Consider the following 24,037-nt stretch of genomic DNA (forward strand, 5'->3'; position numbering starts at 1 on the left):
GCTGCGGTAGCAAAGAACCAGAAGTTAGGTGGCTCAGAACAACCAAAATGTATCATGTCACAGCTGGAGGCTGTAAGTCTAAAATGAAGATGTCAGTGGGGCTCTGTTACGCTTCTAGGAGAGTGTCTTTCCTTATCTCTTCCAGGTTCTGCTAGCCCCAGGTATTCCTTGGCTTGCGGATATATCATTCCAGTCTTGGTCTCCATATTCACATGGTCTCTTCCCCTGTGTCTCTGTGTCTCTTTTAATGAGGACCACCATCATATTGGATTAGGGGCCCATCCTATTTCTGGTACTACCTCGTAACTTATTACATCTGGAAAGACTGTATTTCCAAATATGGTCGTATTCTGAGAATCTGAGGATTAAAACTTCAACATACCTTTTTGGGGGGGATACAGTTTAACCCATAATACTAGGTAAGAGTGGAATGTCACCCTATCATGTAAGATGAAGTGGTATTATCAATGTCACCCCATTCATGTAAGATGAAGTGGTATTATCAGTGTATTTTTTAGGTTTGGGATTATACATTTTACCTGAAAGACACTGAGAAACAGATAAAGCTCTTATTCAAGGGAAATAATTTGCTGTAATATACACAGGTAGCAGATGGCAGAAATTCTAAGAGAGTATGGGTCAGGCCTCAGATTCTAAGTTCACATCTTGTGGTAGTAGTCCTATCGGTTGTTAAGTCCTTATGTTTCAGAACAAAGAAATCAAAACAGAAAATGAGAAGAATGATAATGATTATTGTAAATCTTACTGCTTTGACCATAAATGTGCCAGAGACTGTAATAGGCTCATGCTTTATATAATATGATCATCTGAAATAGCAGATACTGTCATCCTTAAATTACAGATAAGCAAAATGAATTCTTAAAAGTTTAGCAACTTGTCTAAATTCACCACTAGTAATAGTATAAAACTTAGATTAGAACTTGTATCTTGGTAACTTTTGTGCAGTTACTCTTCCACCTTGTCATGCAGCCGCTCTGACAGGTCTGTTGTGTCCGTCATCTGGGTGTTATTCTGTAGTGCTTCTGTGATTTGGATAAAAAGCATTGCCTGATGTATGTCTGTATGCATGGTTTAAGAATACTAAATGGGGCCAGATGCAGTGGCTCACGCCTTTAATCCCAGCACTTTGGGAGGCCAAGGTGGGTGGATCACCTGAAGTCAGGAGTTCAAGACTAGCCTGGCCAACATGGTGAAACCCTGTCTCTACTAAAAAGATAAAAAATTAGCCAAGCATGGTGGCAGGCACCTGTAATCCCAGCTACTTTTGGGAGGCTGAGGCAGGAGAATCATTTGAACCTGGGAGGCGGAGGTTGCATTGAGCCGAGATCGCGCCATTGCACTCCAGCCTGGACAAAAAGAGCGAAACTGTGTCTCAAAAAAAAAAAAAAAAAAAAAAAGAATACTAAATTGATAGTAATGTGAAGAATGTGTGTCAGGGGAAAGTCCTGACAACAAGTAGACAGGTGAGGAACTTGCATTGTTAACATCTGGATTAGGAAATGGAAGTGCAGTCCTTTTTATGTAATTTCCCTTATTTCTACCCTCACCATTGATATCCTGAGTCCTATGGCTTCTCCTTACTCCTTTTGCCCCTTTTGAGTACTGTATACCCCAATGCATTTACTGTTTACTGCTCCATTCTTCCTTTTCTCATTCTCTATCAAAGTTACAAAGCCATATTTGAAAGCAACTGTGTACATCTTGCATACTTTGTCTCCATATACTTCCTACCATTCTCACTTTAATACTGTCTTTAGTTACATGAAGATTTTCATTTCTTTCAGATTCAGAGACTGCATTTGAACTCAAATCATCAGTTTCCAGCAGGAGCATTTTTAAAGATAAGCAATCCTGTGACATTAAAATGGAAGGAATGGCAAGGAATGATCTCTGGTATTTGTCATTAGAAGAAGTCTGGAAATGCAAAGACCAGTTAGACAAGTATCAGGAAAACCCAGAGAGACATTTGAGGCAAGTGGCATTCACCCAAAAGAAAGTACTTACTCAGAAGAGAGTCTCTGAAAGTGGTAAATATGGGGGAAACTGTCTTCTTCCTGCTCAGCTGGTACTGAGAGAGTATTTCCATAAACGTGACTCACATACTAAAAGTTTAAAACATGATTTAGTTCTTAATGGTCATCAGGAAAGCTGTGCAAGTAACAGTAATGAATGTGGTCAAACCTTCTGTCAAAACATTCACCTTATTCAGTTTGCAAGAACTCACACAGGTGATAAATCCTACAAATGCCCTGATAATGATAACTCTCTTACTCATGATTCATCTCTTGGTATATCAAAGGGCATACATAGAGAGAAACCCTATGAATGTAAGGAATGTGGAAAATTCTTCAGCTGGCGCTCTAATCTTACTAGGCATCAGCTTATTCATACTGGAGAAAAACCCTATGAGTGTAAAGAATGTGGAAAATCTTTCAGCCGGAGTTCTCACCTCATTGGACATCAAAAGACCCATACTGGTGAGGAACCCTATGAATGTAAAGAATGTGGTAAATCTTTCAGCTGGTTCTCTCACCTTGTTACCCATCAGAGAACTCATACAGGAGACAAACTGTACACGTGTAATCAGTGTGGGAAATCTTTTGTTCATAGCTCTAGGCTTATTAGACATCAGAGGACACATACTGGAGAGAAACCCTATGAATGTCCTGAATGTGGGAAATCTTTCAGACAGAGCACACATCTCATTCTGCATCAGAGAACCCATGTTAGAGTGAGACCCTATGAATGCAATGAATGTGGAAAGTCTTATAGCCAGAGATCTCACCTTGTTGTGCATCATAGAATTCACACTGGACTAAAACCTTTTGAGTGTAAGGATTGTGGAAAATGTTTTAGTCGAAGCTCTCACCTTTATTCACATCAAAGAACCCACACTGGAGAGAAACCATATGAGTGTCATGATTGTGGAAAATCTTTCAGCCAGAGTTCTGCCCTTATTGTGCATCAGAGGATACACACTGGAGAGAAACCATATGAATGCTGTCAGTGTGGGAAGGCCTTCATCCGGAAGAATGACCTCATTAAGCATCAGAGAATTCATATTGGAGAAGAGACCTATAAATGTAATCAGTGTGGCATTATCTTCAGCCAGAACTCTCCATTTATAGTTCATCAAATAGCTCACACTGGAGAGCAGTTCTTAACATGCAATCAGTGTGGGACAGTGCTTGTTAATACCTCTAACCTTATTGGATACCAGGCAAATCATATGAGGGAAAATGCTTACTAATAAATACGGGAATTTTTCACAAAGAGCAATAACTTTGTTTTGCATTGGAGAACTCCTGGATATATGCTGTACAAATTGAATCTATGTGGAAATGCTTTCAGTCTTGTTACTATCATTTTGCACATTACAGAATTGGTCCTGGAAGGGAAAGAAACCACAGATTTCAGTACACAAATCCATCAGATTTTCTTCTTTTCATGAATTCCTACAGAAGTAATTGGCCTGGGAGCATTCTTGACCAAGTCTTAAATGCTAGAATCTGAGAAGGAATTATTAAATAGGTGAGTTGTTGAGCAAGAACCCCTTCATTTGAAAAGAAATGAGTATGCTACTGTAGGGAGAGTTGTTGCTGAGAATTAAGAAATGATACAGTTAATGCAACAAAAGATGGAAAATAATATTTCAGTCAATATGTCATTGTTTACTTGACTTTGTCTCTCTTCTGGGACATTTAGTAGTGTTTGGTATGTTTTCTGTGTCTGGTAGAAACCGTATTTTGGTTTGCAGCAAGGAAAATGCTTATAATGTAGTACAATTAAAAACAACACATCTCCACTACCAGTACTAACCCATTTTTAAGTATATTTGCATGTGGGCAAGAATTGAAAGTATATAGATAATTGAACAGAATTGATTTGTTAGATAATGGGACTTTGAGTTTTATAGTCTGTTTAATGTTGCTGTAATAATTAAAGAAACTTTTAAATATTGTAAGAGGATATCTAGTTTCTGTATTCTACCATCAAAGAAGCTTTTGAGTACCACCTGTTAATGAGCTTTCCTATTCTAAATTGTTTTGGGTCACAGAGTTCCACTTTTTCCACTCTTTTTAGCATTGCAAAAGCTCCTGATAATTTAAAAACATAGTAATTCTCTGGATGTTAGGACTTAGGGGAACACTGGGCATTTGGACATATCAGGGAGGGGTCCCAATTTTATTGGGAACAAGTATTTAAACAATATTTAGAGCAAGTGTCCTCGTGTGATAAACAGAGCATGGCCTAAAGATGCCCTCCATCTCAAGGTAGTCTTTTATCTTTATAAAGAAAGATTAAGAGCATAGACTTGAGCTAGACTACCCAGGTTGAAACCCCACTAGCTGGGTGATCTTGAACACGCTGCTTAGCTTCTCTGTGCCAAACTTACTGATATCCTCCTCTGTAAATTAGTGATAATAATAGTACTTACCTGGTAGGATTATGGTGAGTATTAAATGAGTAAACAGAAACAGCTTAGAATAGTGCCTGACATATATTATGTTCTCTGTAGTTACTGGCTGTGATTATTAATATTATTGCCCCACCCTAATGTCTGTTGTTTAATTGAAATCTGCTTGTGTGCTTATAAAAATTTACTGAGTTCTCACTTCCCTTACAGTCATACATGGTTTTTCCCTTTTGCCTAAATCAGAACTCCACAACCTGGGAAAATCACTGACAAATAGTTGATGTAGGTTTCATTCCTGAGGATCAATAAACAACTTGTAATGTTGTATACACATTTATTCTGTTTGCACAAAGGTTTTCCATTCTAGGGAGAGGATCACAGTCTTCAGATTCTCTGGTAGGTTAGTAACCCACAAAAGATTCAGGAAGACGATCTCTTTTAATTTTCTGTTTCATTCTATAAATCAATCTGTTGTGTATAGGGACTGACCATGCATGATTCTGCATTTCCTAGCAGAAATATTAGATGCTTAATGATTGATTGTTGAATGATAGATGAAGTATTGCTGAAGCCAACCCGAGATCTTGATCTCTCTCTGAGGAAAAACCTAGAAATGATGGTTAGAATCAGGAGACTTGAGAACTACAAGGAACATGACAGCCTCTAGCTCATACTTGTCATTGAGATCAAGTGAGTTGGCCCAGGTCTCACATTTTCAATGAAGTCAGACTCAGAACTAGGTCCTGGGTTCCATGTTTCCTGCTGCTCTTCTCACTGTGTACATACCGTGCCAACATATAACATGCCTATCAGAAATGGTTTTCATTAAGGGAGAATAGTCACTTAACTGGGACTTTCAACATTTCTAATAACCTGTGGCTCAATTTCCTCAACTGTATAATGAGGATACTACTAGTATCTACCTCAAAGTGTTGTCATGTGGATTGAGATGATATGTATGAATCACATAAAAGAGTGCCTGGCACTTAGGTGCTATTAATAATATTACTATTGTTAACACCTTAAGGATCTAACTTGTAATGGAGACAGAAATATGTATGAGGATCACTGAAATATTTATGACTGCATAATTCGCAAAATGAAAAAATGTACACTAGCATAATATCTGTGGCGTAACTGTGTAATAGAATATTATGCAGGCATTAAAATATGTACACAGAAAGTTTGGTAACAGGAAAAATGCTATTGTGTGTTACAACAAAAGCATGATAAATACTTGTTAATATGGAATAAGCTCAAATATGTCAAAATAAATGTATTGTAAAAAATGAATGTTGCCCGAAACTAAGGAAATTTGTCAAAATATTAATAGTAGCCTATATATTGGGAAAATTGGTGTTTCCTTTTCTATTTTTACACTTTTCAGTTCTTTCCAAAGCCTCCTGAAATAATGTATCTTACTTTTAAAATTAGGAAAATAATCTCCTCAGTGATGGAATTTCTTTTTTCTTCAAAAGCTCATACCAAGGTCTGGTGTGTTGGCTCATGCTTATAATCCCAACAACTTGGGAGGCTGAGGGAGGAGGATTTATTGAGTTCAAGACCAGCCTGGGCAACATAGCGAGACCCTGTCTCTACAGAAAGTTTAAAAATTAGGTGTGGTGGTGCATACCTATAGTCCTAGCTACTTAAAAGGCTCTGAGGCAGGAGGATCACTTGAGACCAGAGTTTGAGGTTGCAGTGAGTTATGATCACAGCACTGCACTCCAGCCTGGGCAACAGGGTGAGACCCTGTCTCCAAAAAAGGGGTGTGAGGGCTCATACGTGTAACTAGAGGCTGGGCACGGTGGCTCACGCCCATAATCCCAGCACTTTGGGAGGCTGAGGCGGGTGGATCACCTGAGGTTGGGTGTTCGAGACCAGCCTGGCCAACATGGTGAAACCCCATCTCTGCTAAAAATACAAAAATTAGCTGGGCATGGTGATGCACGTCTGTAATCCCAGCTACTTGGGAGGCTCAGGCAGGAGAATCGCTTGAACCAGGGAGGCGGAGATTGCAGTGAGCTGAGATCACACCACTGCACTCCAGCCTGGGTAACAGAGTGAGACTTCTTTTTCCGTTTAAAAAAACAAAAAAACAACTAGAACCTTAATAAAGGAATTTAGCAAGGTCATAGGATATGAGGTTACAAAAATCAATTTTATTTCTATATACTAGCAGTGACCAATTAGGAAATGAAATTGGAAATACAGTTCCATTTATAATGATAGAAAAAAGTTAGGTTTTGAAGGAAAGGTGAGGGTTAGAGAGAGAGAGAGTTAGTGGCTCAACAGAAACACAGGTTTATTGCCAGCAAAAACCTGCAGAGAGGGGATCAGCTTAGTGTCGGAGCCCACTGCTGCTTTCAGGCTAGGGTAATTATAGGTCTGGGTGGAAGGGGTCTGGGTGGTATGGCTTGCTGCCCGGCAGGATTTGATAAAGGTGTTTGTGTAGTCAGGTGGTTAGATAGAATGTTTCTCATGGCCCAAGACCCTGTAGAATGTTTCGCCTTGACCAGGGTCTGTGAAATGATTGGGGATTTATAAAATGATGCAGCTTTGACTAACAGTGACCAATTAGGAAATGAAATTAGAAATAGAATTCCATTTACAAAGATGGAAAAAATGTGAAATACTTAGGCAAATTTAATGAAACATGAAAGACCCGCACAGTGAAAAGTATAAAACATTGCTGGAAGAAGTTAAGGAACATATTATAACAATAAATAACACAAAAGAAATGGAGAAATATACCTTGGTCAAGGATGGGAAAACTCAGTATTGTTAAGATGGCAGTCCTCCCGAAATTAATCTTTTTTTAAATTATTTTTGAGATGGAGTCTCGCTCTGTTGCTCAGGCTGGAGTGCAGTGGGGCAATCTCTGCTCACTGCAAGCTCTGCTTCCTGGGTTCACGCCATTCTCCTGCCTCAGCCTCCCAAGTAGCTGGGAGTACAGGCGCCCGCCACCTCGCCTGGCTAATTTTTTTTGTATTTTAGTAGAGACGGGGTTTCACCGTGTTAGCCAGGATGGTCTCGATCTCCTGACCTCATGATCCGCCCGTCTCAGCCTCCCAAAGTGCTGGGATTACAGGCTTGAGCCACCGCGCCCGGCCAAAAGTGACTTTTTCACCAGATGTGTATATATCAATGTTGAGAACACAAGAAACATGAAAAAAGAAAAAAAAACTGAGGAAAAAATGACACCTCCAAAGGAACACAGTAACTCTGCAGCAAACAAGGTTGCTGACCCAGAAAAGTTAAATGAAGTCTTGAAGAAGAAAGAAAGCCTTTCCCAGGCAAATAAAAACCAGTAGACTGGCTGGCTATACAAGAAATTTGTACGGGAGTCCTACACCTGGAAGCAAAAGAACAATATCTACCATCATGAAAACATATGAAAATATAAACCCTACCACTGGTAGAGCAAACACAAAAATATGGAAGAGAAAGGACTAAAATCTTCAGGCTCCACTTCAAGTTTCCTTGCTATTTCCACCACATCTGGATTTACTTCCTCCATGGAAGTTTTGAGTTCCTCAAAATCATGAGCATTGGGATTAACTTATTTTAAAGTCCTATTGCTGATATTTTGACTCCCTCCTATGAATCACAAATGTCCTTAATGGCACCTAAAATGGTGAATCCTTTCTAGAGGTTTTTCCATTTACATCGCCCAGATCCATCAGAGTAATCACTAGCTATGGCAGTTGTAGCCTTACAAAATATATTTTTGAAATAAGACTTGAAAGTTAAAATTACTCCTTCATCCATGGGCTACAGAATGGATATTGTGTTAGCAGGTGGTTAAATAGCATTTATTTCCACCAGAGCTCTTGGGTGACTAGGTGCATTGCCAATATGCAGTACTATTTAGAAAGAAATCTTTTCTTACTGAGTAGTAGGTCTCAACAGTGGGCTTAAAATATTCAGTAAACTATGTTATAAACAAATGTGCTGTCACCCAGGCTTTGTTATTTCATTTATAGAGTACAGCAAAATAGGTTTAGCATAAATCTTAAGGGCTCTAGGATTTTCAGAACAGTAAATGAGACAAACAAAAGGAGTTGGAATTTGTTACTGTACTACATGAAATTCTAAAGAGAATCCTTCAGTTTGAAATGAAAGGATACTAGACAGTAACTTGATGGTATATAGAGAGTAAGAAAGATTTTCAATAAGAAAAGACTACATGGGCGCATATAGAAGCTAGTGTCAGTGTAAAAGAAAATACATAAAAACTATAAATTTATGTTATCAGACACACAATATATAATGATGTAACTTTTGACAATAACATAAAGGGAACCAGGGAACGGAGCTATATAAGAGCAGAGTTTTTGCGTACTATTGAAGTTAATTTTGTATCAATTCAGACTATATTGGCCTCAAATTTATTTGGAATTCTGGGGGCTGTGAACAGCCAAAACAATCTTGAAAAATAAGAATAAAGTTGGAGGACTCACAATTTCTGCTTCCAAAACTTACCACAAAGCTACAATCATCAAAACAATGTGGTACTTGCATAACTATAAACATTTAGATCAATGGAATAGAATTTAGAGTCCAAAAATAAATCTATACATCTATGTCCAATTGATTTTTACAAGGGTGCCAAGTATATTAAGTAAGGAAAAGTAATCTCTTTAACAAATGTCACTGAATGACTGGATTTCCACATGCAGAAGAATGAAGTAGGCCTCCATCTCACACTACATACAAAAATTAATTCAAACTAGACCAATGACTTAAAACTGTAAAACTCTTAGAATAATAAATAAAGGGAAATCCTCATGACCATGGGGCCGGTCATGGTGACTCATACCTGTAATGCCAGAACTTTGGGAGGCTGAGGCAGGAGGTTCACTTGAGCTCAAGAGTTGGAGACCCACCTGGGCAACCTAGCAAGATCCCATCTCTATTAAAAAAAAAAAAAGAAAAAATATTCACAACCTTAGATTTGGCAATAGATTCTCAATTATGACACCAAAAGCACAAGCAATAACAAGAATAGATAAATTGGACTTTGTCAAAATTTTGAAATTTTGTGCATCAAAGGACATTATCATGAAAGTGAAACAATAACCTACAGAAATAGAGAAAATATTTGCAAATCATATAAGAGTTTAATATCAGGAACATTTAAAGAACTCCTACAACTCAAAAAACAACCCCACTGAAAAATGAGTAGAGACATGAATAGACGTTTCTCCAAAGAGGATGTGCTAATGGCCACTAAACATGTTAAAAGATGGCCAAAGTTATTAGTCATTTGGGAAACGCTAACCAAAACCACAATGAGATACCACTCCACACCTTGTAGGATAGGTGTAAATTTTTTTTAAAGCAGAAAGTATTAAGTCTTATTCCCCAGTGAATGGGTATATTCAAACCTACCCCTATAGGCCAAGGGAACCGAGAAGCCAAAGAAAGAAGCTGACAAATACAGTTTCTCAGAAACATTTAATAGGGTCTTATAAACAGAAGCAATGTCTTGGGCAACTATGAGACAGTGGATTACTGCACTCACCCTTCAGAAAGAATTCTTTATATCACAAGCTTTTTTGTTAAGACGTGTTCAGCTAGCCATGTTTCAGACTCTCTTGCAAAACTCATGACCAATGGGAATTTAGATAAGCATCTTTATGAGGGATTGTCTATGGTACGGGAATCGTTTTTTGACCTTGCCGTAGCAATGTCTTGGTATGCATGATTCAAACATTAGTCATTATGTCAGTTTCATTTCAAGATGGGTTACTCTTGACAGGCAACAGACTGTTTTCCTTCAAATGTTCGGTAAGGATGTGGAGAAATTGGAGCTTGGAGCCCTTGTACATTGCTGGTGGGAATGTAAAATGGTTCAGCCACTGTGAGAAATGTTTTGGTGGCTTCTTGGAAAGGACATAATTGCCTATGACCCAATAATACCGCTACTGTGTATATACCCCAATGCATTGAAAATAGGGAGTCAAACAGATACTTTTATGCCAATATTCCTTGCAGAAGTATTCATAATAGCCCAAAGGTGGATCAATCCAAACGTCCATCAACAGATAAATGGGTTAACAAAATGGAGTATACAACAGGACATTAGTCATAAAACAGAACCAAAGCTCTGGTACATGCTACAACATAGGTGAACCTGAAAAACATTATGCCAGTGAGATGAGCCAGACACAAAAGGCCAAAGATTGTGTGATTCCACTTATATGACCTAGGTAGAATAGGCAAATTCATGGAGACAGAAAGTAGATCAGAGGTTTCCAGGCAAATAAGGGGAATGGGGAGTTACTGCTAAATGAGTACCAGAGTTTCTGTTTGGAGTGATGGAAGAGTTTTGGAATTAGTGGTGATGGTTACACAACATTGTGAATCTAACTAATGCCATTGAATTGTATGCTTAGCGACGATTAAAATGGAAGTTTTTATTATATATATATATCCATAATGAGATAAAAAGAAATTTTTAAAATTTAAAGAGAGCAATTTTAAAATGTTAGATAGTCAATTTTAACATCATCTTGAATTTTGCATTTCAAGCACAAGCTAATTTCCCCTCACAATCATTGTGTGTGTGTGTTTGGGGGTGGGTGTTTTCAGGTCTTTAGTATATATTTATTGATAATGATAGATGACAAGAAATTTTTATGCAAATGTGATTTATGAAAAAACATTTTTAAAGAGAACTGGTTGTGGTGGCTCATGCCTGTAATCCTAGTGATTTGGGAGGCTAAGGTGGGAGGATTGCTTGAAGCCAGGAGTTCGAGACCAGCCTGGGCAACACAGGGAGACACCATTTCTACAAAAAAAATTTAAAAATTAGCCAGGTATATATGTTATATATATTATATAATGTAATATACATAATATGATATATATTATACAGTTGCACCCTGTATTCCTAACTACTTGGGAGGCTGAGATAGGAGGATCACTTGAGCCCAGGAATTTGAGGTTGCAGTGAGCTATGATCGTGCCACTGAACTCCATCCTGAGTAATAGAGTGAGACTCTGTCTCTTAAAAAAAATTTTTTTAAAAGAATAAATGTAAGAAAGACTTTCTAAATATAAGGGTAAATAGAGGTGAAATGTAAGGAGAAGAAAAAATATATACCATGCATACAGTAACCAAAAAAAAAAAAAAGCTTGCATGTCTATATTAACATCAGACTATGGCAAGAAATATCATGAGAGATAAAGAGGAAAATTTTATAATAATAAATGGCAAACTCGACAGGAAAATCTAAATGTCTTAAATAGATAGCTTGAGACATAAGCATATTCCAGCTTGATTACTGTGACAACTTTCTGTAGTAGAGGATCTGCCAGTGTTCATCAAAACTGTTTGCTTTTTCCTCATTAGCAACTCTTTCCAAACACACCTTAAGTTACATGGAGTCAAGTGACCAAGTTCTGGCCATGGAATATGGGCTAAAATGGGATATACTGCTTTCAGTCCTGTCCCATGTGATGAAGAATAAACATTCTTTAAATTATTACATAAAGTGGGAAAGACTGTCAGGGAAACTTGAAAAATAATTAGACATGAATAAAAATATTACTTTGTATTTTCAGTGTAAGTCTAGCATTATTTAACACACTCTTCCATATTATATCTGCTTTTCATTGTCTTTGAGATATTTTACAACCCTATACTTTATCAAAAACTCATAATACAAGTTATTATTATTTATAGAAATGCAAATATATTATGTCTAGTTGAATGCAATTCTTTAGTTTTGCATCTTTTCGTAAATTCATCCTAGTATTTCTTTCCTATATATCTGTGGTTCTTTGAATTCTTCTTTGGACTATTTACAACAGCTTACTGGTACACTCATTAATTAAGAAGGTAATTAAAATATTTGGCACATGTTTATGTTTGTATGAGAGTCGTGACTTTATCTTGTTTTTTGAAACAGGGTCTTGCTTTGTCACCCAGGCTGGAGTTGCAGTGTCGTGATAATGGTTCACTGCAGTGTTGACCTCACAGGTTCAGGTGATCCTCTTACCTCAGCCTCCTGAGTAGCTGGGACTATGGGTGGCACACCATCATGCCTGGCTAATTTTTTTTTTTGGTATTTTTTTTGTAGAGACAGGGGGTCATGCTATGTTGCCCAGGCTGGTCTCAAACTCCTGGAATCAAGCAATCCCCCCATCTTGGCCTCTCAAAGTTCTAGTATTACAGGCATGAGACACTGTGCCCAGCTGATTTTATATTTTTAAAAATCTTGTGACAGTTTATTAAACACCCTGTATAAGTTCCACTCTCTCTCCCATCCACCATTTGCAAGCTGGATTTTAACGTAAGAAATCTTTCAGAATCACATACTGAAAACAGTAGACTCTGTAAACATGGGTCTCTGAATGATTCAGTTTAGCAGAGACTCCCCCCGACCCTCATTGCACTAATATAAGTGAAAACATAAGGTACAAATTACATATCATAAAATGTAACCATTTAATGTATATAATTTCATTTTAAAACTATTTTTACAGAATTGTGCAACCATCTCTATAATTTAATTTTAGGGCCGGCCATGGTGACTCACACCTGTAATCCCAGCACTTTGGGAGGCCGAGGTGGGTGGATCACCTGGGGTCAGGAGTTCTACACCAGCCTGGCCAACATGGTGAAACCCCGTCTCCACTAAAAAAATACACACACACACACACACACACAAATAGATGGGCATGGTGGCACACACCTGTAATCCCAGTTGCTCGGGAGGCTGAGGCAGGAGAATTGCTTGAACCTGGGAGCCAGTGGTTGCAGTGAGCTGAGATGGCACCACTGCACTCCAGCCTGGGTGACAGTGAGACTCTGTCTCAAAAAAAATATTAATGTTTAGTACATTTTCATATACCCCCCTCCCCAAAGCTTCATATCCACTAGTTATCAGACCTAGGCAACCAATATTCTACTGTTTCTATAGATTTGCCTTCTGAGAACATTTCATGTAAATACTATCATACAATATGTGGTCTTGTAAGACATACTTCTTCCATTCACTATAATGTTTTGAGGTTTATTTGCTCAGACATGTACTAGTACTTAAGTCCTTTTTTGCCTAATAGTGTTACATTGTATAGATTTGTCTCATTTTGTTTTTCAAACATCAGTTGTTGGACATTTGGGTTGTTTCCACGTTTTGGCTACTATGAATAATGCTTCTGGGAACATTTATGTACATGTCTTTGTGTGAACATTTCTTTGTCTTTCTTCTTTTTTTTTAAGAGTTGGAGGTCTCACTCTGTCACCCATGCTGGAGTGCAATGGTGTAATCATAGCTCGCTGAAGCCTTGAACTCCTGGGCTCAAGCAATCCTCCCACCTCAACCACCCAACTAGCTGGGACTACAGGCATGTCACCATACCTGGATATCATTTCATTTATCTTGGGTAACGAGCTTTGCTAAAGAGCACTTTGGGAGACTGAGGCTGGAGGATCACTTGAGGCCAGGAGTTTGAGACCATCCTTGGCAACACAGTGAGACTGTATCCCTCCAAAAAAAAAAAGAAAAAAAAAAAAGTCAGGCATGGTGGTGCATACCTGTAGTCTTAGTTACTTGGGAGGCTGAGTTGAGAGGATCACTTGAACCCAAGAGTTTGAGGTTACATTGAGCTATGATTATACTACTACACTTCATCCAGGGCAACAGAGCAAGATCATGTCCCTAAAAATAAAAATAAAATAAAATATATAAAATGTTTTAAAGTCTGATTTTTTAAAGCCTGACATACTTCTTTTTTTTTTCAAGAGACACATAGGCTGGAGTATTGTAGCATGATCATAGCTCACTGCAGCCTCGAACTCCTGGCTCAAAGGATCCTCCTGCCTCAGCCTCCTGAGTAGCTGGGACTACAGGTGTGCACCCCCACCCCAGCTAATTTAAACAAATTTTTTAGAGATGAGGTCTTCTCAAATTGCTCAAAGTGCTGTGGTGGCATTAGCCACCACACCCAGCCTAGTTGACATACTTAATCTACCTGAGATTTATTTTAAATATATTGTGAGACAGTCATCTTTATTATATTATTATATAGCTACTTTGTTGTTCCGATACAATTTATTGAAAAGTTTATCTTTTCCATAATGACTTTTCCCCTAATATTTTCTTATGAAAAATTTCAAACTTAGAGAAGAGTTTAAATAATTTTACAGTAAACACTGATATTCCCAATTTTAAGCGGTTATCTACTGTGTTGAAATTTGCACTGATGGTACAAAACGATGGTAGGTAAAACTGCTGGCACTTCAGCATGAATCAAGGTAATAGCAAAAAAAGATATTTATTAGTAGCCATTGTATTCTTCATCACTACACATTCATAGTTTTGTTCGTTTGCTTGAGACAGGGTCTAGCTGTGTTGCTTAGGTTGGAGTGTAGTAGCATGGTCATAGCTCACTACTGCCTCAAACTCCTGGGCTCAAGCAGTCCTCCTGCCTCAGTCTCCTGAGTAGCTAGAACTACAGGTGCTCACCACCGGACCCAGCTAATTTTATTTTATCATGGATGGGATCTCGCTATGTTATCCAGGCTGGTCTCATACTGCTGGCCTCAAGTGATCCTCCCACCTTAGCCTCCCAAGTAGCTGGGATTACAGAGATGAACCATTCCACCCAGATTTGTATTTTTTAAAGGAAGTCGATTTAACTTCAGGATGTCTTTGATAAAGCAGTCAAGAGTCATTTTATTAAATAACAACTCTGAAATACATCTTTTTTTTTTTTTTTTTTTTTTTTTTTTTTTTTTTTTTTGAGACAGAGTGTTGCTCTGTCTCCCAGGCTGGAGTGCAGTGGCTCGATCTCAGCTCACTGCAAGCTCCGCCTCCCGGGTTCACTACATTCTCCTGCCTCAGCCTCCTGTGTAGCTGGGACTGTAGGTGCCCACCACCATGCCCGGCTAATTTTTTGTACTTTTAGTAGAGACAGGGTTTCACCGTGTTAGCCAGGATGGTCTCGATCTCCTAACCTTGTGATCCGCCCGCCTCAGCCTCCCAAAGTGCCGGGATTATAGGCGTGAGCCACTGCGCCCAGCCTAAATACATCTCTTTTTAATATCTGTGCAATGAACATTCTGTGCTGTATACTGAAGTTCCGTAGTTGTCTCAAGAAACAGCATTTGTGTGATTATTTGCATTGGGAGCTGAACTTTAAATTGGGAGCTGAACTTTGCATTAAAGAAGGACCTAGCCGGGCGCGGTGGCTCAAGCCTGTAATCCCAGCACTTTGGGAGGCCGAGACGGGCGGATCACGAGGTCAGGAGATCGAGACCATCCTGGCTAACACGGTGAAACCCCGTCTCTACTAAAAAATACAAAAAAAAAAAAAACTAGCCGGGCGAGGTGGCGGGCGCCTGTAGTCCCAGCTACTCGGGAGGCTGAGGCAGGAGAATGGCGGGAACCCGGGAGGCGGAGCTTGCAGTGAGCTGAGATCTGGCCACAGCACTCCAGCCTGGGTGACAGAGCAAGACTCTGTCTCAAAAAAAAAAAAAAAAAAAAAAAAAAAAAAAAAAAAAAAAAAGGACCTAGAAAGCTTGGCAGGTATTCTCTCAAAAATCAACCAAATAAACTTGTCACTTAAAGGAAGGCAAATGACAGGGTTTTATTTATTTATTTATTTGTCAATATAAAAGTAGAATTTTCAAGAGAAAAATACAATTTTGGTTTTTTTCCCCCAAGATGGCTGACTAGGGCTTTTTCAGGTCACCTTATCCACTTCCGTGAACCAAAATAGTGTCTGGGCAATCACACTTTGAACATATTATCCAAGAGGGAACATAGGAGTTCAAAAGAAAAGCAAAGGGAAACTCCAGAATCTGGGAAAGAGAAGGAGGGCAAGCAGCCTGCATGTTTGCAACTGGCCAAAAACCGGGAGTGAATCCTGATATGGGAGAGGGTAACTGAGTGCCTTTCTGTGGTCCACTTTCCCTCTAGGGAATTGTGCAATCCAGGCCACAGGAGAGCACTCTGATCCTCCTAAGCCCTGGATCTAACTTGGGAGCAGTCAGTAGACTGTGAGTAGGAGCTGATTTGGGAAGTATCCCACGCGCTCCCCAAGACCTGGGCGTCTACAATAATAGGATGTTATTCTCAATCCTAGCTCTTATAAAACTGTGCTGAGTCCAGGGAGCTAGCAGTGGCATCAGTTGATTGTGCTCGAGACTCATGGTGGGACTCAGGGAACTGGGACTCAAGTTGGTGAGGGACTCCTACAGCCAGAATGGAGAATCGGGTATGGTGTGGGCTCCAACTGCTGGCACTTGAACTGGGCTGTCCCCACCTTCTGACTGGAGCAGGGGGAGAACTTCTGGGGAGGCATGGTATTGAGCCAGGCAATGACTCCTATTGCCTGGGGCTGCATTGCAGAGTAGAAGGAAACTGCAGTGACTGAATAAATATCCAGATTTGCTGACACAGTCTGGGTTGGGGAGTGAGCCTTACTGGGACTGAGATGTGACAGGGAAGCAGGCCCCACTCTTGCCTGCCATGGCTGCAGTGCTGAGACTGCCCTACTCTCTCCATGCTGAGCCGCTGACACAGGAGCACTTGCCCCTAAGCTGGGCATTTCACTGTGGGCCTGAAGACTGCCCCACCAGCCTTGTCAGTGTTAGTGCATGCACCTGTCATCGGTGATCTCAGTGCAGTCTTGCTTGTTCCAGCTCTATCCAGCCTTGCCATCCCTCTGAGAGGGCATGTGGGATCCTGGCCCCTGGGGGTTTCATGGCCCAATCCACCACCTGGGACACCCAAGTACTTCTTCCAAGGAACCAAGGTTGGGCAGAAATCCCACTGCTACTATTGTAGCTAGCTCATACCTAGAAGTACCACCTACTGGCCTGGATGCTGGCCCACACAGCCCACTGAAACAACTCCTCCTACAAGAGCACAGCACTTAGGAATGAGAATAAGTGGTATGGTTTAGATCTGTGTCCCCATCAAATATTGTGTTACTTTGTAATCCCCAATGTTGGAGATGGGGCTTGGTGGGGGGTGACTGGATCATGGGGGAAGATTTCTCATGAATGGCTTGACACCATCCCCTTGGTGCTGTCCTTGAGGTGGTGAGTGGTTTCCCATGATATCTGGCTACTTAAAAGTGTGTAGCACCCCCCCCCCCCTTACTCTGCCTTGCTCTTGTTCTGGCCTTGTGAAATGCCACCTATCCCTTTACTTTCTGCTATGAATGTAAGTTTCCTGAGGCTTCTTCAGAAGCTAAGTGATGCTAGCATCATGCTTCCTGTACAGCCTGTGGAACTGTGAGCCAATCAAACCTCTTTTCCTCATAAATTACCCAGTCTCAGGTGTTTATTTTTTATTTTTAAATTTTTAAATTATTATTATACTTTAAGTTAGGGTACATGTGCACAATGTGCAGGTTTGTTACATATGTATACATGTGCCATGTTGGTGTGCTGCACCCATTAACTTGTCATTTACATTAGGTATATCTCCTAATGCTATCCCTCCCCCCTCCCCGCTCCCCACAATAGGCCCCGGTGTGTGATGTTCCCCTTCCTGTGTCCAAGTGATCTCCTTGTTCAATTCCCACCTATGTATGAGTGAGAACATGTGGTGTTTGGTTTTCTGTTCTTGCTATAGTTTGCTGATAATGATGGTTTCCAGCTGCATCCATGTCCCTACAAAGGACACAAACTCATCCTTTTTTATGGCTGCATAGTATTCCATGGCATATATGTGCCACATTTTCTTAATCCAGTCTGTCACTGATGGACATTTGGGTTGATTCTAAGTCTTTGCTATTGTGAATAGTGCTGCAATAAACATACGTGTGCCTGTGTCTTTAGAGCAGCATGATTTATAATCCTTTGGGTATATACCCAATAATGGGATGGCTGGGTCAAATGGTATTTCTAGTTCTAGATCCTTGAGGAATCACCACACTGTTTTCCACAATGGTTGAACTAGTTTACAGTCCCACCAACAGTGTAAAAGTGTTCCTATTTCTCTACATCCTCTCCAGTGCCTGTTATTTCCTGATTTTTTAGTGATTGCCATTCTAACTGGTGTGAGATGGTATCTCATTGCGGTTTTGATTTGCATTTCTCTGATGATGAGTGATGATGAGCACTTTTTCATGTGTCTGTTGGCTGTATGAATGTCTTCTTTTGAGAAGCGTCTGTTCATATCCTTTGCCCACTTTTTGATGGGGTTGTTTTTTTCTTGTAAATTTTTTTGAGTTCTTTGTAGGTTCTGGATATTAGCCCTTTGTCAGATGAGTAGATTGCAAAAATTTTCTCCCATTCTGTAGGTTGCCTGTTCACTCTGATGGTAATTTCTTTTGCTGTGCAGAAGCTCTTTGGTTTAATTAGATCCCATTTGTCAATTTTGGCTTTTGTTGCCATTGCTTTTGGTGTTTTAGTCATGAAGTCCTTGACCATGCCTGTGTCCTGAATGGTATTACCTAGGTTTTCTTCTAGGGTTTTTATGGTTTTAGGTCTAATATTTAAGTCTCTAATCCATCTTGAATTAATTTTCATATAAGGAGTAAGAAAAGGATCCAGTTTCAGCTTTCTACTTATGGCTAGCCAATTTTCCCAGAACCATTTATTAAATAGGGAATTGTTTCCCCATTTCTTGTTTTTGTCAGGTTTGTCAAAGATCAGATGGCTGTAGATGTGTGGTATTATTTCTGAGGGCTTTGTTCTGTTCCATTGGTCTATATCTCTGTTTTGGTACCAGTACCATGCTGTTTTGGTTACTGTAGCCTTGTAGTATAGTTTGAAGTCAGGTAGTGTGATGCCTCCAGCTTTGTTCTTTTGGCTTAGGATTGGCTTGGCAATGTGGGGTCTTTTTTGGTTCCATATGAACTTTAAAGCAGTTTTTTTTTCCAATTCTGTGAAGAAAGTCATTGGTGGTTTAATGGGGATGGCATTGAATCTATAAATTACCTCGGGCAGTATGGCCATTTTCACAATATTGATTCTTCCTATCCATGAGCATGTTATGTTCTTCCATTTGTTTGTGTCCTCTTTTACTTCACTGAGCAGTGGTTTGTAGTTCTCCTTGAAGAGGTCCTTTACATCCCTTGTAAGTTGGATTCCTAGGTATTTTATTCTCTTTGAAGCTATTGTGAATGGGAGTTCATTCATGATTTAGCTCTCTGTTTGTCTGTTACTGGTGTATAAGAATGCTTGTGATTTTTGCACATTGATTTTGTATCCTGAAACTTTGCTGAAGTTGCTTATCAGCTTAAGGAGATTTGGGGCTGAGATGATGGGGTTTTCTAAATATACAATCATGTCATCTGCAAACAGGGACAATTTGACTTCATCTTTTCCTAACTAAATACCCTTGATTTCTTTCTCTTGCCTGATTGCCCTAGCCAGAACTTCCAACACTATATTGAATAGGAGTGGTGAGAGAGGGCATCCCTATCTTGTGCCAGTTTTCAAAGGGAATGCTTCCAATTTTTGCCTGTTCAGTATGATATTGGCTGTGGGTTTGTCATAAATAGCTGTTATTATTTTGAGATACGTTCTATCAATACCGAATTTATTGAGAGTTTTTAGCATGAAGGGCTGTTGAATTTTGTCAAAGGCCTTTTCTGCATCTATTGAGATAATCATGTGGTTTTTGTCTTTGGTTCTATTTATATGCTGGATTACGTTATTGATTTGTGTATGTTGAACCAGCCTTGCATCCCAGGGATGAAGCCCACTTGATCATGGTGGATAAGCTTTTTGATGTGCTGCTGGATTAGGTTTGCCAATATTTTATTGAGGATTTTTGCATCGGTGTTCATCAGGAATATTGGTCTAAACTTCTCTTTTTTGTTGTGTCTCTGTCAGGCTTTGGTATCAGGATGATGTTGGCCTCATAAAATGTGTTAGGGAGGATTCCCTCTTTTTCTATTGATTGGAATAGTTTCAGAAGGAATGGTACCAGTCCTCCTTGTACCTCTGGTAGAATTTGGCTGTGAATCCGTCTGGTCCTGCACTTTTTTTTTGGTTGGTAGGCTATTGATTATTGCCTCAATTTCAGAGCCTGCTATTGGTCTATTCAGGTATTCAACTTCTTCCTGGTTTAGTCTTGGGAGAGTGTAAGTGTCCATTTCTTTTAGGTTTTCTAGTTTATTTGCATAGAGGTGTTTATAGTATTCTCTGGTGGTAGTTTGTATTTCTGTGGGGTCGGTGGTGATATCCCCTTTATCAATTTTTATTGCGTCTATTTGATTCTTCTCTATTTTCTTCTTTATTAGTCTTGCTAGCAGTCTATCAATTTTGTTGATCTTTTCAAAAAACCAGCTCCTGGATTCATTGATTTTTTGGAGGGTTTTTTGTGTCTCTATCTCCTTCAGTTCTGCTCTGTTCTTAGTTATTTCTTGCCTTCTGCTAGCTTGTGAATGTGTTTGCTCTTGCTTCTCTAGTTCTTTTAATTGTGATGTTAGGGTGTCAATTTTAGATCTTTTCTGCTTTCTCTTGTGGGCATTTAGTGCTACAAATTTCCCTCTACACACTACTTTAAATGTGTCCCAGAGATTCTGGTATGTTGTATCTTTGTTCTCATTGGTTTCAAAGAACATCTTTATTTCTGCCTTCATTTTGTTATGTACCCAGTAGTCATTCAGGAGCAGGTTGTTCAGTTTCCATGTAGTTGAGCGGTTTTGATTGAGTTTCTTAGTCCTGAGTTCTAGTTTGATTGCACTGTGGTCTGAGAGACAGTTTATTATAATTTCTGTTCTTTTACATTTGCTGAGGAGTGCTTTACTTCCAACTATGTGGTCAATTTTGGAATAAGTGCAATGTGGTGCTGACAAGAATGTATATTCTGTTGATTTGGGGTGGAGAGTTCTGTAGATGTCTATTAGGTCCACTTGGTGCAGAGTTGAGTTCAATTCCTGGATATCCTTGTTAACTTTCTGTCTCATTGATCTGTCTAATGCCGACAGTGGGGTGTTAAAGTCTCCCATTATTATTGTGTGGGAGTCTAAGTCTCTTTGTAAGTCTCTAAGGACTTGCTTTATGAATCTGGGTGTTCCTGTATTGGGTACCTATGTATTTAGGATAGTTAGCTCTTCCTGTTGAATTGATCCCTTTACCATTATGGAATGGCCTTCTTTGTCTCTTTTGATCTTTGATGGTTTAAAGTCTGTTTTATCAGAGACTAGGATTGCAACCCCTGCTTTTTGTTTTGTTTTGTTTTCTATTTGCTTGGTAGATCTTCCTCCATCCCTTTATTTTGAGCCTATGTGTGTCTCTGCGTGTGAGATGGGTCTCCTGAATACAGCAAACTGATAGGTTTTGACTCTTTATCCAATTTGCCAGTCTGTGTCTTTTAATTGGAGCATTTAGCCTATTTACATTTAAGGTTAATATTGTTATGTGTGAACTTGATCCTGTCATTATGATATTGGCTGGTTATTTTGCTCGTTAGTTGATGCAGTTTCTTCCTAGCATCGATGGTCTTTACATTTTGGCATGTTTTTGCAATGGCTGGTACCGGTTGTTCCTTTCCATGTTTAGTGCTTCCTTCAGGATCTCTTGTAGGGCAGGCCTGGTGGTGACAAAATCTCTAAGCATTTGCTTGTCTGCAAAGGATTTTATTTCTCCTTCACTTATGAAACTTAGTTTGGCTGGATATGAAATTCTGGGTTGAAAATTCTTTTCTTTAAGAATGTTGACTATTGGCCCACACTCTCTTCTGACTTGTAGAGTTTCTGCCGAGAGATCTGCCGTTAGTCTGATGGGCTTCCCTTTGTGGGTAACCCGACCTTTCTCTCTGGCTGCCCTTAAGATTTTTTCCTTCATTTCAACTTTGGTGAATCTGACAATTATGTGTCTTGGAGTTGCTCTTCTCGAGGAGCATCTTTGTGGCATTCTCTGTATTTCCTGAATTTGAATGTTGGCCTGCCTTACTAGGTTGGGGAAGTTCTCCAGGATGATATCCTGCAGAGTGTTTTCCACCTTGGTTGCATTTTCCCTGTCACTTTCAGGCACACCAATCAGATGTAGATTTGGTCTTTTCACATAGTCCCATATTTCTTGGAGGCTTTGTTCATTTCTTTCTACTCTTTTTTCTCTACACTTCTCTTCTCACTTCATTTCATTCATTCGATTTTCAATCACTGATACTCTTTCTTCCAGTTGATCAAGGCAGTTACTGAAGCTTGTGCATTTGTCACGTAGTTCTCGTGTCATAGTTTTCATCTCTATCAATTCTTTTATGGTCTGCTCTGCATTGATTATTCTAGTTATCCATTCATCCATTCTTTTTTCAAGGCTTTTAATTTCTTTGCGCTGGGTACATAGTTCCTCCTTTAGCTCTGAGAAGTTTGATCAACTGAAGCCTTCTTCTCTCAACTCGTCAAAGTCATTCTCTGTCCAGCTTTGTTCCATTGCTGGCGATGAGCTGTGTTCCTTTGGAGGGGGAGATGCGCTCTGATTTTTTGAAAAAAATCAGTGGGCGCCTGTAGTCGCAACTACTTGGGAGGCTGAGGCAGGAGAATGGCGTGAACCTGGGAGGCGGAGCTTGCAGTGTTATATATACACAATGGAATACTATTCAGCCATAAGAAAGAATGAAATTGTCTTTTGCAGCATCATGGATGGAACTAGTGGCCACTATCTTCAGTGAAACAACTCAGGCACAGAAAGAAAAATACATGTTTTCACTTTAAGTATGAGCTAAAGGATATGTACACATGGATGAAGAGTGTGGGATGATAGACAATGAAGACTCAAAAGGTGTTGGGGGGTTTCAGGGACAATGATAAATTACCTAAATGGTACAATGCATATAACGTACAATAGGGCATGGATACCTTAAATGCCTTGACATCACCACTACACAATTGATGCATGTAACAAAATTACACTTGTACCCCATAAATTTATAGAAGTTTTTAAAAGCCAAAAACAAAAGAATTTTAGAAAACTTGTATCTGCCTTTGTGAATGTCACCCCTTCCCAATACTTAAGATCAATAATGATGTTAGTGGATATTTTCAGTTGGTGCAAAAGTAATTGCATCTTTTGCCATTAAAGCCGCAATTACTTTTGTACCAGCCTAATAATTCTTTCTGTATAATGAAATGTGTTGACATTTGCAAGAGCTGCAAAGCTCACTAAACTGATATTTTCCAACTGGGCAATGCATGATGTTATGAAATCATGCATGATAAAAGAATCCATTCAAAGTGCAATGTAGACCAATGGATTTTATGTAATAGAGTAGAAAAAGTTCATCTGCATGGCTTAAGATTGTACACTAACAAACCTATCTCTTGTTCGACTTGTATCTTTATATACTTTAACAAAAACAACATATGCAACAGATTAAACATAGAAGCAGACATGAGAATCCAGCTTTCTAGTAAGTCAGAAAAGACTTAAACATAAAACGAAGCCACTCCTTACTAAATTTTTTCTTTTGTAAAATATATGTAATTTTCATTAAAATATTATTTATGTTAACATGTAATGGGAATTTTATGAATCTGTGTTATTAAAATGTGAAGCAAAATAAGACTTTTACCATTTCAGTAAAGCATGGGTTAGAATACTTGTAACCTAATTTACATCCCTCTAACCGTTGAGCAATTGGTGTCAAGTATTTTGATTCCCTTTATAATTTAAAA

The 24,037-nt window shown here is 39.2% G+C and overlaps 2 protein-coding genes across 3 annotated transcripts in view; both read left to right on the top strand.

Annotated features, from left to right (window-relative positions):
• The window catches only part of ZNF10 (zinc finger protein 10), a 30,212-nt gene extending 26,227 nt beyond the window's left edge, over window positions 1-3,985 (top strand). For both annotated transcript variants that reach the window (XM_015109755.3, XM_028830252.2), the window contains exon 5: window positions 1,806-3,985. In XM_015109755.3, the coding sequence (XP_014965241.2) occupies window positions 1,806-3,271 (1,466 nt within the window). In that variant the 3' untranslated portion in view covers window positions 3,272-3,985. The remainder of the gene's footprint in view (window positions 1-1,805) is intronic.
• ZNF268 (zinc finger protein 268) overlaps window positions 1-24,037 on the top strand; it is a 277,188-nt gene that overhangs the window by 229,274 nt on the left and 23,877 nt on the right. The gene's annotated exons all lie outside the window — the stretch shown is intronic.

The sequence above is a fragment of the Macaca mulatta genome, chromosome 11, assembly GCF_049350105.2.
Source record: "Macaca mulatta isolate MMU2019108-1 chromosome 11, T2T-MMU8v2.0, whole genome shotgun sequence".
Classification (NCBI taxonomy): Eukaryota; Metazoa; Chordata; class Mammalia; order Primates; family Cercopithecidae; genus Macaca; species Macaca mulatta.